Here is a 14,425-nt window from a genome sequence, read left to right as displayed (position 1 = left end):
AGTATATGAAAACTATACACAAAAACCAGTCACACTCTCTTTTTTTTGTATATATTTTCTATTGTATATATATATATATATATATATATATATATATATATAAACTTGCCAAAGTGCATTTTCTGTTTTTCCTCTTGTCCATATACACATTGCACCATACATAAATAATGACATTGTAAAAATGACTTTGTATTTACATGTATAATATATATTTCATATAATATATAAAACTTTATATTAAATCTAGGTAGATGATATTTGGGATAGTTTGTAGGGTCCGTTTGTGTTATCTATGGTTGTTGAGAAGAATCTCCAGCCAGCAAGGGCAGGAAGTGATGAACTGTCTTGAGTAACAGGGGCCCCAGCCCTTAGCAAAGCTGATGCGCACACTGTTGGGGTCATAGGGTCCATCCAGGAAGTCCGAGTCTTGGGAGTGCCTCATGAGGCACGAGCGCTCATAGTCAAACACTTTGATGGAGTATCCTGGCATCACTTTTCGCACGACCAGAGTCCTGCTGTTGGGCATGTCCAGCGTGGGCGAGTTGACGAATATGGGGTGCTCACTTCGATTGTACGCCCAAACTCCATCGGGCTCTTTGCTGAGCAGGATGCCGTAGCCAATTTTGCCCCGCGTGCGTAGAACGGTGCTGCTGCGTTGATCCAGGTTGAGCTGGCCCAGGCAAAAGCCTGTTCCCTGAGGTAGGTCATAGAAGATACTGACGGAGTGCTCGTATACTGTGTAGAGGCGGCCCACGCGCGTGCGGTGCTCCCAGTATGCCACGTTACACCAGTGGCTTTGCTTCGGGGCATCTGGCGACATGCTGGCATCTGGAAGCGACAGAGAAACAGTCATTAAACAAAACATAAACAAAAGTAAACAGAGCTATTAAAAAGGAATGGTTGCGATCTGAGGGATTAACTATCTCTTTTTTATTGTTCACAGCAGATGGACACACTATTAAAACGACTAAAGGAGGCACCCTATTGAAACATAACCCTGGCATAAATATCATATCACACTCACACACAGTACTATACATACCCTGAGGGTGTAGTGAGGTCAGCTCAGTTAAAGAATATGCACTTCCTCACTCAGTCTCAAGAGGGCACTGTAATAATTAATCACTGACCACCTAGCAGAGCTGCTCAATGCTCTCTGCTCATGCAATTTTAAAACAGATCATATTTACTTGAATGAAACAGGGTTTTAGCAGTCATACAGTCCAGCCACGTTGGAACTTTTTAAAAAAAGTTTACTTAAAAGGCAACGCTTACTTCATAATGCCTTTCATTGTTCCAGTGGAACAAAGCTGGCATCTTGCTCCTAAACATCTCAGCCCAGTAAATCAGCTTCTTAATTCAGTTTCATGGCTGCAGTCAGTGAATTCTTTTCAGTGACAGCCCTCAGCACTCCACAGTGAGTTACTGCTCCCAAGGTAGACTTCGATCTTTACCATAGACACACACACACGCTGATGACTGCTCCCAGAGACCGTTTCAGTCCACTCTGCACGTTGCTGTTCAACATTTATATAGCTCATAAAATCTGTGGTATGAGCAGAGGGAGAGAGGGCAGTGGACAAGGAAGAAATAGGAATGAAACTCAGGGAGAATTCCATGATCTCACATCCGTTCCTTCTCCCTCCGCTGCTAAAAAGTAAAGGGACCCCCTTTCTCCTCTTCACTCGTCTTCCTCACATTCCACAGGAGTGTGTGTGTGTGTGTGTGTGTGCGTGTGTGTGTGTGGGGTGGGAGGGTGATGGGAGTAGGCCAGGCAGGGGGTCCCCCTCCCCCTTAACCGGGCTCTTCCCCCCACTGCAGGCCCAGGGACGGCATTCAGCTCCCTGACAACTTAGCACAAGCCTGTGACCCGCTGACCCCCCAGCCTTCATGCTATCAGCTCCCATTAACTCACACACAGAGTGATGCCATTATTTTGCTTCAGAGAGTCTATTGGCACAGAGGATTTAAAGCCTGGGCCTGTGGCCCCATTCCTTTCAGCCCTTCTGCTCTCAGGGCTTAATGACCGCCCACCCCATTAACAAACGCCTTTAAGGTGGAGCATTGTGGATCCACACAGCACCAGAATGCCTCGCTCACCTCCTACCCAACTAAAGCTTTCTGCTGAGTGACCCACACTAGTAAAGTTTATTCAAAGATTAGCAAAAACGTTGACCAGACTTGCAGAGACAAAAACGCCTGCTGGTTTGAGGCGCTCTATTGTGGAGGGGTCAGTGGGAGGAAAAGAGTGACGGAGTGAGCGTGGACGTGCAGCGGGTGGAGTGGTGCGGCGGGGGGGAGCTGTAGACAGGCACTCCGTGTGTTTGCGCACACACTGATGGCTGAAATGACCCCCCTCTCTTCAGGGGCCCCAACATGCATGTGCCATTAGTGAATTCCACACTCCAGCTCCTCCACTCTTGAGCTCGGCTTTAACTGCAGCCTGGCCCGGCCACACAACCCCGACTCATTTATGGCCCTCTGTTGTCTCAAATCAAACGGAGCCCACACATCAAGGTAGCTCAGACAAAGAGAAAACTCTGAATGGCTAATGCCTCAGAAAGTTTTGACAATTGTATCTAGTTTTCAGACTTAGTCAGAAAGCAAGAGAGGAGCAGGAAGCAGAACGAGAAGGGGACATTGGAAATGTATTTTATGTCAGCACTCCATCAGCCAAGGCTTTTCTTCTTTAACATGGTTTTTAGATCAATCATGCAGCAATGTATCTTTTATATATGTTAGCTTCTTTTATTTATTTTGTGGATCTTAATAATCAAACTTAATGTTTTCAGTCATTCCCAACTGCAAGGACATTTTATTTCAACAGATCGCTTTTACAAGCAGACATCTTCCCTTTGCGTTTTTAAATTTCAACGTTTGGACACTCTGCACATTTCCAACTATATTTCACAAACAAATTTCAGTGGGTATGAAGTCCTGATTAGTAGCGGTGGACCATAAAGTGACTCAGACACAGATCCAAGCGAAGCCGGGAGCAAAACTCAAAGTTCAGACACGAGGCGGCGAAGTCAGGGCGTGTCCTCCTCCCCCTCCCTGACCACAACATGGACACCCAACTCTCTCAGACTCTACGTCTTGCTTTTTAAGAGGGTCTGCTCTGGGTGGAGCGATGACGGCTGGGAGCAATTACTGGCGCTCTGCATCCATTTAACCCTGCCACCTTTTAACAGCTCAGTTTACCCATTAGAATTGTAGCGCATGTTATTATTGTTATTTTATTCTCAAAAGCCTCTCCTCTTAGTGTCAGTCTCAGGGTTGTTGGGCTCCACAGTGGCGTGGATGTTGCATTTCCTACTTTGTACAGCCTGAGGCAACGAGCTGAACAACTGGAGTTGGAGTTAATGAAGACTAAAGCCTTCTAGGTCTAAATTCACAAAATAGACGGAAGAAAAGTGTTCAGTCCATCAGATTTTCTATAATTAGTAAAAACATTATGGTTTAAGCAGGTAGCAGTGTTGTACCTATTGGAGCGTTATATGTTTCAAGAAGCTGAAAGACCCTGAGAAATTTTGAAGAACAATTGTTGAAGCTCACTTAAAAGAATTACTAGAAAATCTGGCTCCTCTAAAGCAAATTATAAAGGCATTTGGAAGATTTAGCAACCATTTCACAGTAATATATAGGGCTGCTTGGCATCACAAAATAATGTGGTGACAATTTTGCTGGTAAATGTTAATGATATCAGTTTCTCTGCGACTTTTTAAGGTGAGAATTCATCCAACTGGCTAAATATCTAATTGGCATTCAAAATGTGCCACAGCTAAAACGCATCAAACGACACTTTTTGATCTTGATACATACACTGACATTGCAATGAAGTTACACAGTATATATAATTAGGTAAGTCATTTACATAACCTGCTTACGTCAAATGGAAATAAATGGAGCTTCTTCGACGGGTAAGACGAAGTAAAAAAAAAAAAAAAATCCCGGCTGCTTTGCACTCAATGGTGATTTCGGATAATTACTGCTAAGTACACAGTAATTGTACTGTGTACTTAGCAGTACATTTTTGTGTACTGCTAAGTACACAAAAATGAACGTTTGAGAGTTTCAATGGCAACCCTTGATGATCATCCAGTAATGCTTTTAAAGAAAGCATGAAAAGCAAGAGGGGATGGGTGAGAACAGAGGGAGAATCAGAGAAGAGCTGCCCCAGGGTAAACACGGATCGGCAGCCTTGGAGTGAGATGAATGGGAGGCCGAGTGTCAGGGACAGGCAGACAAACAACAGCTTCCCCTCCGTGCTAACATTTCCCCATCAGGGTCTGGGGCCACCCCCCACCTACCCTCTGTTAGATTTCATCTCTCCATAAAATGAGTGGGTATACGAAAAGCACCGATTCCTCAGAAACTTTTAATAGGAGTGAAACGGGGGGGGAGAAAAAGAGAAACACAAAATGGATGCAAGGCTCTTTACATTGGGGGGAGGAGTGCATCAGTGTCTGATGTTGTGCCAGGGATTAGATCCTCCTTCAGCTAAAAGTCTCTTCCAGCAAACTGATGAGAGGCTCAGAGTGTGGATAGGAGGCCAACAGCTACGACTGCAAACAGTCATAGTTTCGCCTGACCAACAATCGTCTGGTCAAAAAACTGCAGAGATAAAATCCTTTTCCAATCACTGAAAGCACCACACCTTCTTGCTAACAGGCTGCCCTACAAACAACACAGTTGCTAAGAGACAAAGATCCTAAAGTCCTTTTCATAAACAAACTTGAAGAGGAAGCAATTAAGGTGATCTGTTTTCGTGTGCTCTCAAATTCAGCTGGATTTGGAGATGTTGATTGCCTTTTGAAATTTTAGAGACAATGATCTTCATTCTCAGTCAATCAGTCAATAAATCAACCCATTATTTAGTCACTCGAGTTAACAAGTTTTATCATTAATACATTCTCTTACAACACTTATAATACTCGAGTGAAAAGTCTGGTTTAAGCAAGGACAAATCTTGTTTAAACCTGCACCTTTCTCAATAATTACAAAATAAATTTCCATGTCAAATGCACAAAATTAACAATATAAGTTGCAAACAATACATCAATTCATATTAACTCAGAAATGTATAAGACTGTGTTGTTTTCCTCTTTGGACAATATACGTGTGTTTCAGTAAAACTAAACCTGCTGTCAAAGCTGAACTCTTACAAATTATGTCAAAATCCAAGTGATGAATTGTAGTTTACTGTGGATGGATAATTGATATATATTAACAGTGATGGCTGCTTACAGCACAGAGGTGATTGTCAGTGATTTTTTTTTACCGCATAGCCTAGTTTTAAAAGAGCAATGAGAACGGCAGGTCAAGCTTTACCAAACCTACAGATAAGAAATCAGTCTCAACATTCTGATCTTTCTATTTTGACAAAATAAGCATACCTGTGTGTAATTCCCCCCACCCCCCTCCTCAATCCATAAACAACAATGTGAAGTAAAAGCAAAGTGACCCCAAGCCTCTTGCCCCAGTGTATGGTATGGCTTTAATTTTGTGGACGATGGCGAGCACAGGCTTTACTGAGCAGGCCACATTTAGGCTGGCGTCTAGGCTATCGCTGCCATCAAAGTCGGCTTTATCAGACAGACATGCTAACTGGAGCTGCTGTTACATGTCTATGGATTTTTCTCCCTGAGGTCTGGTCTTTCTCTGCCGAGAGAGAGCAAGGAGAGCAAAAGATACAGCAACAGAGATACGTGCCGGGAGAAAACAATGTGGGAGCCCAAGAAACAGAATCCAGTCACCAAACCTTCCTGGTCACAATGGGAATGCTTTACATTGTCATCCACTTCCTCTGTTTCTGTTTTGAGGATGACCCCATGAGAGAGGAAAAGTGCTGTACCCCAGATAGCAGATAACTAACAGAATCCATAAATTAAATCAATAAACAACAGAGGGTGTAAAAAGCACAGGAAGCCAAGGAAGGTAATATAGCGGAGTCGTTGAGGTTGAGAGGGAACTCTCCTGTATACACAAGTCAAGTTATCCCAGAGAGGCCTGGGAGACGTTTCCAGGGCATGTAAAAGTTCTGTGAAAACTGCAGGGGGTTGTTTGTGACTATGTCAAATCTACAGGCAGCCTTACAAGTCGGCGGAGTCTGAGAGAGCATCGAAAGCAAAATAGTCAGGGAACATCCTGCTGGGTTAGCTGCGCTCTTTCACCTCCTCGTGCAACCTTTCTTTCTGCGTGTGTTTTTGTGTGTAAGTGTGAACGTGTTTGTTTGCTGGTGTGTGAAGGAGGTTTGAGCCAAGTGGGCTGGAGGATTTGCGTAGGGGAGACCCAGCACATTCCTGAACCCCTCCCTCGCTGCACCTCCTCACTTCCTATTCGGGTTAAGGCCTCGTGGGCAGCAAGGAAAGTTTGTTTCTCATTTTTTACAACTTTTTTTTGTTTTTATCAACTTTTAGATGTGTCAGCCTCATACTGAGTCATCAATACAACAACTGACTGAAACGCAAAGACGAAGCATTCTTTCCTCTGATAAGGTGAGATGCCTGAAACAACTGGTGATGAGCAAATTACTTTTATTTAATTTGCTGAAAGCTTGCAGCTGATAGTTTGTCTTTGACACAAAAGTGTATGAGCACTCGAACTTTATAAAAAATGTTAACTTGATCAACTTAATACATTTTCATGCCATAAAAAGTAAGTACCAATCATTATCTCCACAAACAACAAAGATAAATAAACAGAGCTTACATTGCAGCAAGACACTAAAAATGTGAACATTACAAAAAAATAGCAGTTCTTATTATGGGCCATATGGCAGTATGGCTGACTGCCCAGGGAGCAGTCAGTCATACTGCCATATGGCAGTATGGCTGACAAGATACGTGATGGCATAGTCTTCAAGCTCAGTGTTGTTACAGTGGAAGCACTCCAGGAAATTATGGCTTGATGGAGCCTGGTGACACTGGAGTTCGTGTCTGAATCACAGATTCTTATGCTGCATTGAATAAAATGACTACTGAACTACAGTTAAAAAAAAATCTGCATTAAATTTACATAATCTCTAATCCAAAATATAAAATACTGTGCAACACTTTTATTCTGTTTGTGAATGAACAGAAAGAGCATTTTTTTGTTTGTCTTTACGACTATATTAGTTTGAGATAAGCATAAATATTGCTCTAAACAGAAGCTGAACAGTTATTCCTGAACTAATGTATTCTAGACTGATTAAAGGTTCTTTAAAAAAAAGAAGTTTTGATTTGAGAAACTTTTTCTTCTCTCTATTGCTAAAAATCAACTCAGGGTCTTATACAGGGTAGCAACAACTGGAAGTGGCTGCAGACAGTCAGAGGCAGTTATAATATTCAATAAAATACTGTAAAAATATCACAATCAGCCTCAGGTAAGCTGCATATGCAATGGGACATAGAATTGGCAACCCTTTAATTTTCAGTGTTTCAATGTTTTGCAAAGGTGACATATTTCCAAACACAAAAAGTATTTAACCACATGATGAATATAAAATTTTAAAATTTCAATATAAATGTATTAATTAGGTTTAATTCAGTTCTTTATCAATCTACTTGCAATCTAAGTGTTTTTTTTTATAAAGAAAAGAAAGTACACATTTCATACGACAGAAAATCAGCAATTCACTTTGTTGAGATAAAATTCTGAAATCATCTAATTTATTACATGATCTGCAGACGTACGGTGACTGGGTTCCACTTAATCCCAAACTGTCATGATGCTAAGAATTATTAATACTTTTTTTTTTTTTTTTACAACGACTGAGGATCTTTGCACAGGGAGATGTCTGCCAAGACTTTGGCTAACATTATCATGCTTCCTCCTTGCTTGAATATGACTTGTAGATTATTTGGCTTCTTTTCTTAGTGGCTCCAGCTCACCATGTGTCGGAAAAATACTTTGTTCTGCTGCTTTGTTGCCTTTAAACATTGTTTTTATTAATAAGTGGTTTTTTTAAAGCAGAATGCTACACTACTATCAGATCTCTTCTATGCAGTCATTTATTGAGCCTCAGCTAAGTGTTCCCTGAATATAAGGTGTGAATTAGGTTTAGGGGCCAGATCCAAATCAGGAATTTGATCAATGCTGTCATATTGGCCCGAAAGGTTTGGATCTAAATGGACTGTAACATGGAAATTTTTAATATTAGTCTGACTAATTTAAGGAGAAAGGTAGGTATTTTGTTACCACCGAGCTGGGAGGTGAAGGTGGCTATGATGGACAGAGCTACTGTTCAAACAATGGCTTCCTATTGATTGGCCCAGTGGATCAGAGTCTGTGAGAAGAATGTGTTCTGTCAGGATAATGTGGCACCAGAGTTTCTGTTTCAATCACAACACTTGCTCAACTGAAACTCACACTACTTCACCGCGGGCATCCAAACACTAGCTCCCCAAACAAAGACAACTGTTTCCCCCAAGTCAGAGCGCTCACAACAAGAGAGACATTCATTAAAAATGAAGGAGCGAACATTTCCAATTATTCATAAAGTCCGTCCCTGTCAACATCTGAAAAAAAATAAAAAATACAGAGCTTACAGGGGATGGCAGGATTTCATTAAGTAAATTATGTGTTGGCAGTCGCAAACAAGAGTGGGGGAGAGCTTTCGCCAGAACTCTAATCTAAGCCGTACCCTGAAACGCGACAGCCTGACTGCACGAAGTCAGGCCAGCAAGACTTTAGAAATGTACACAAATAAAAGATAAGCAAAGCACACATGGCAGAAGTAGATATAGTTTTCCCAGAGGACCCCAATCATTGTGAGCTAAAGAATATGCATGCTTTCATTCTGTAATGACAACCACTTGTGAAAACATAATTCCAGAACACAGTTTGTTTTGTCATCTTGTTCATTTAAAAAGTATTCCTAGCAAGGTTTGAAGGGAACTGTATCTCACAAAAAAGACCAGAATATGTCTTACACACTTTTCCAAATTCCAGGATAAGAGACTGAAATGAAGACAGTTCCTACTAGGAACAGGCTAGTGTATGATTCTGATAGAATGATAACCTTACGAAAACACAATATTTCCCTGTATCACAGTGTTTGTAACAAAATTAACATGTTGCCATTACTATTCTTTAAAACAGAAAAGAAACTATAAATGTTGTAGCATAAGAAACTCATAATGCCAACTAATCTAAAGCTATCATCTTTTAGTAGGTGCTATTTTGTTATGTCTGCTGACATTCACAGCATAAATGTCATCTTTAACTTTACTATTATCGTTTTTTTTTTATTTATTATTATTTAAGTTCAATTTCTGAACAGTATCCCAAGAGCTCACATTTGGTGGTAGCCAATCCTAACTTTAGGAACCCCATTTTCAGAAAAAATAAGTTCACTCAAGCATTTGATCTGGAACCACATTAACACGGTTTTAACCATACTGCATGACATAAAATTGTTCCAGTTTGTCATGGGTATAATTTCATAATTTAAAAACCGCAAAAATAAATAAATAAAAAAAAATAAATATATGACACCTAATTTTTAAGTTAACCTCTACAAAACTTTGCCATGCTTTCACACAATGCTGGGTTCCTTCAGTCACCCACTATCATTATCCTCCAGCTGCAAGAGCCTTGTCCAGAGATGTAGGATGACACCGGATTCAACAGTTAATCCACACACAGCATTCAGCGGGCTCCAAGAATGCCCTGGCTATGCTGAGTTTTAAAAATACTGACAGCCATAGGCTTAGGCACAACTGTCAATGCTCCTCTGGGGAGGAAGGGAAAAAATCTTGAATCTATTTTTGCCTGCAATCAAGCCACAGGTCTAAATCATAGCCAACCAAGGCCAGTGTCTGGATTTATAATTGTGGGTGAAATGGTCAGAAAATAAAAAAACTGCATCCACTACTGGAACCACCTTCACAGAGCAAGCTCTAACACATTTACACAGGCCTGCTCAAATGGGGTATTGTTCCTTGACTCGCTTTGAGGGGAGGCACACGAAAATGCTAAACTAACAGTTGGACATTCCATACATATTTAATGGCACTGCACGCTCTTTATTTGTTGCTGTAACCCTGTGCCCTGAGCTGAATGAATGGCCCTTTTGGTGGAGGCAGGCGGGTGCTGCTCTGTGGTGTGAGGGGAGTGAAGATGGCAGCAGCAGGAGCCCTCCCAGAGCACGAAATTAGCTGAATTTCTTTATTTGCTGTGGCAGAATCGTAGCACACCTTATGTTGTTTATTCACACTTTTTTTTTTTTTTTCTTTGTACAGTCGGTTCTAAAATCTCTACACAATCCTAACTGAGCTCGGAAAATTTGCTCAGTTTCCAGTCATGTGTGATGACTTCTCTATCGGTTAGCCTGTGAGATGTTAGCTGAACGCACACTAGCGCTGGCACCACAAAGCTCCCCAAGCAGAAACAGGTAAATGCTGTTTCTTTAAAGCCCCAGAAATGCAGTTCTGTTGACATGCAAGTGGAGTCAAAGCTCGCTTTGAGGACTGCTTTAGATTAGCCCGGCTTTCACTCTGCGTGGAGAGGTCACGTTACCTCACCACATTGAGAACCTGTGTTGGCAGTCCTGACTGCGAGTCACCTCTCAAAACAAATTAGTGTTCGAAAAATATAAACAGAGTGACAACTAAACTCGCTTCCCCCAGGTCTGAGTCAGATAAAGATGATAAAAATGTTTATTGTAAAGTTACATTTCTACAGCACGACAGGCCTCACATGAAGAAAAAACACAATCAATAGGTATGAAATCCCTATTTATTGTCCTACATCCCTGTCAGAGACTTATCTCTTAGAAGTTACCTTTAATATCTTATTGAAGTATTCAAATATTATTTTAATGATCCATGACAACAACAGTTTAAAAAAAAAACATATTATACTAGAGCAGTGGGTCAGAGCAACTCTATGGAGGATCCTCACTGATCCAGCACAAGCCAGAAACAAACAGGCCAGATATCTGACACAATACAGTATAACAATGCTGAGAAAGGGAAAATGAAAAATGGCCTTATCACTTTTATCAATGGCTCTTTTTTCTGTGTGTACACGTTACGTAAGGGGAAACGGAAGCTAGCCTCACAGGACAGGAACGGATACTTGAGACGAGAACTGTGGGTACAAGCCCTGCACTGCCACAGAGCGAACACAGCTCAAGACCCTTCAGGATGTATAGTCATAACCCTCCGCCCACAGTTTAAAACAGACGCCGCAAACTGGACATGACAAACGGGTGAGGAGAAACCCTTTTACGTCCCCTGAGATACTGGCCTTCTCTTTAACATTCCTCACTCTCCCCCCACTGTCAAAGAGGCAATTCACCGCCTTGCACTGCTACAAAACCCAGGCAGCTTTTTAAAACAGGATGTTTGTCTGAGGCCTCCTTCCCCTCAAATAAACAATCCGCAAAACCTGATTTTGGGAGGCCGAGTGGAAGCACTCGAGTCACATTATTTCCACATCCCGTATCCTGCAGCATTCTGACTCCTGAGGGAGTGTGGGCGGCCAGGCGCTGGGAAGGCTCGGGGCTGCGGTAGAAACCTGAGGCCATGTGCCAGGTTTGAGGGGGAAGACGGGTCCGTGCTATATCACTCAGGGGTCTGTAGTCCAAGGAAGGGGTTCAGCATTAAATAACACAGACACATCTCAGCAGCTTTCACAGTCTGATCTGCAAGAATGGGCCAAGTCTGAACTGCATTAATCAAGAGAAGCATCACTGCCTAATAATTTGCCATATCTCCACCCATCTCTGACACAGACAGAGGGAATGATTTGATGGGGAGTGATAGTCTCTTCCTGACACAGACAAGCAAGTGTGATTAGTATTGATTGCATAGCTTAATTTGTTTAGCTCCAGAGTGAAAATGTATGAATGTGGATCCATATGAAGACACAGAGGAAGATAAATAGACTTGCAGATTTATAAACAAAAGGACTGCAAACGCCTATTCACAGTCTCACTGTGTGACGCACACTACAAATTTTCAGTGCAATTTGCTCCATAACTCAGCTGAGGTCTGTGAGATCAAGCCAACAACTGCATTGTTCTGCATGGAAGAATTAGTCAATACCTGAGTGGACTCGACAGAGGCGCTTTCTGCAGAAAGAATGCTCAAAGAGTCCGTGACACTTTTGCAACTAGAACACTGTTGATATACGATTCTTGTGATAGATTCTGCTCCACCTGCTTACGCTCTTGCCTAAGGTAATCCCGACAGTTTATTATCCTCATCGAGAAACTTTAAATCTTTCAGCTTCTCTGCAATAGATCAAAGGAAAGGGAAGGCAGAAGATAGACTATGTTCTTTGGTGAATGTACATTGCAAAGTTGATGGAATAGGCTTGCCCCCAAGACGGCATCAGTACTTGATCAATGTATGCAGACGGTGCTGCGCAAAAAGTCTTTAGTCATTCCTCATTTTTTCGCTATTTTGTGGTGAGGCGTTTCAACCACCAGTTGGACTCTGATCGGGCAGGCGGGATTAAATCTAAACACTAAACGAGGCATTATAGTAGTAACACCTGACAGACCGGTCAGGGATAAAGTTGTGATCAGGTTGGGTTATAAAACAATATCCTAACTTTTAAACATCCGGCAAAGAACTGAAAAATCCATCATCTAATAATGCAAAGAGTACAACAAAAATTCACAACGTAGGAGCATATGTAGACAGGACTACTATGCACTCCAAATGACCTTGAATATTCAGCTAGAACTACAACAGTGTGGATAATACCAAAGCATAGTCATGTTAGAATGACCCAGTCAAAGTCGAGACAAAAATAAAGAAAGGATCAGTGAAAGCTGACGTTCAAAAATGTTATTCATCCAATCCACGCAAGCATGAGCTATTTAGCATAGATGGATGGCCTCAAATTTCAGTTTCTATAAGCAGCTGGTATATACATGCACCAAAAATCATCTATTTTGTGTCGATATACCGGATAAAATGCCAATGAAATAAGCTGAAGGTTATGCATGTGATGTGATGCAAAAGGCAGAGAAGGTTGAAGTACATCAACACCTTTGCAAGAGACAGAAACATTGTACCAAGGCTTCCTATTTTCACTGGAACAGCTGGTGAGCAGTAGTGACAAACTTAAAGAGCTCCCGATGTCAGAGACAATGCGAGAGGACAAAACGTCAGTGAGTGTAAACCTCCCCTCGGACAGTCATTCAGGAAGCAATGAGACGTGCTTCAAAAGGCTTAATTTTGATGCCAACAAGACAAAGCCCCAGCTTTGTGCAGGCAGAGCAGGAGAGCAGGACCAGGAAAACCACATTCCCTCACACACTGGGGTATATCATAGCGCAGGGTACAGAGCTGAGAACATGATCCACTAATCAGACTGCCTGGTGGTGCTAATATAGTAATACATACATTTTTGAGAACTGGAAATAGTCAAAACCCCCACAGAACGTGGCGACAGAAATATTGCAAAAATGCTGCAACATACTCATGGAGAACGGTGCGATTAATTAACTATGACATTTCACAACAAGGCAGCGAGTCGAGAGAATTGCTATTCAAATTCCACTGAATATACCCTGAAAAGTGGTAGAGCAAGCTTATCTAGAACACCAACCAGTTCCGATCTGTTTCTTTGCCATTGTGTGATGCAGAAGAATGCTCACTGGGTATTTCTGTAGCCCTGGGCTGCAAACAGAAGTTGATTATTTGACAACACTTCTTCTAGCTAATGCCCCCAAGACTGAGGTTTACTTGTTTCTGCATGACAGTTGGAGTGTGGATCCCAAACAACTCTGGTTACACACAGACACATGCTGTAGTTAGCTTTGATGTTCAACACAGAATACTGTAAAAAAAACAACAACAAAAAAAAAAACATTGCCTTCACTAAGTCATTCATACCACTTAATCCCTTTTAACGTTTTGTCACATTACAACCACTCATTCAGTTTTGTTGGGAAGGCCTACCTAAAAAAAACTAATATATGCAGGAAAACTAATACTTCACATAACCCTGAACAACTCATGCCCACAGTGAAATGTGGTGGTGGCAGCATCATGCTGTTTTTGGTATTCTCCTCAAAGTCCAGACCTAAATTCTCCTCAAAATCTACGGAAAGACTTGAAAACTAATTCTTCCTCACACTATGGTTTAAAGGTGACTGAACTTGAACTATTTTTTAAGGATGGGGAAACATTCCAGTCTAGAGATGTGCAAAGCTGGTGGAGTTGTACAGCAAAGTAACTACAGCTGTAACTGCAGGAACAGCTGGGATTGACTCAGAAGCCTAAAAACAAATGAACGACACACTCCTAAAGTTTTAACTCGTGAAATAAAAGATCATTTGTGAATATTGTTTTGTTTCCACTTCCAAATTCAGCTTTATTTTGTGTAAAAAAAAAAAAAAAAAAAAAAAAAAAAACAAAAAAAAAACAATTTATTTCTTAAAGGGGTTTTTTAGGGTTTTTAAATTTTTTTGCAAAAGAAA

The 14,425-nt window shown here is 41.4% G+C and overlaps 1 protein-coding gene across 1 annotated transcript in view; it reads right to left on the bottom strand.

Moving 5' to 3' along the window:
• Positions 1-95: 95 nt before the first annotated feature.
• smad6b (SMAD family member 6b) overlaps positions 96-14,425 on the bottom strand; it is a 28,464-nt gene continuing 14,134 nt past the window's right edge. The window contains exon 4 of the mRNA XM_015047168.1: positions 96-828. Coding sequence (XP_014902654.1) covers positions 287-828 — 542 coding nt within the window. The 3' untranslated portion in view covers positions 96-286. The remainder of the gene's footprint in view (positions 829-14,425) is intronic.

Source organism: Poecilia latipinna, unplaced genomic scaffold (assembly GCF_001443285.1).
Source record: "Poecilia latipinna isolate Pla-1442-1.1 unplaced genomic scaffold, P_latipinna-1.0 Scaffold811, whole genome shotgun sequence".
NCBI lineage: Eukaryota > Metazoa > Chordata > Actinopteri > Cyprinodontiformes > Poeciliidae > Poecilia > Poecilia latipinna.
Note: the sequence above shows the minus strand (reverse complement) of the source record. Positions and strands in the feature narration are given on the sequence as shown.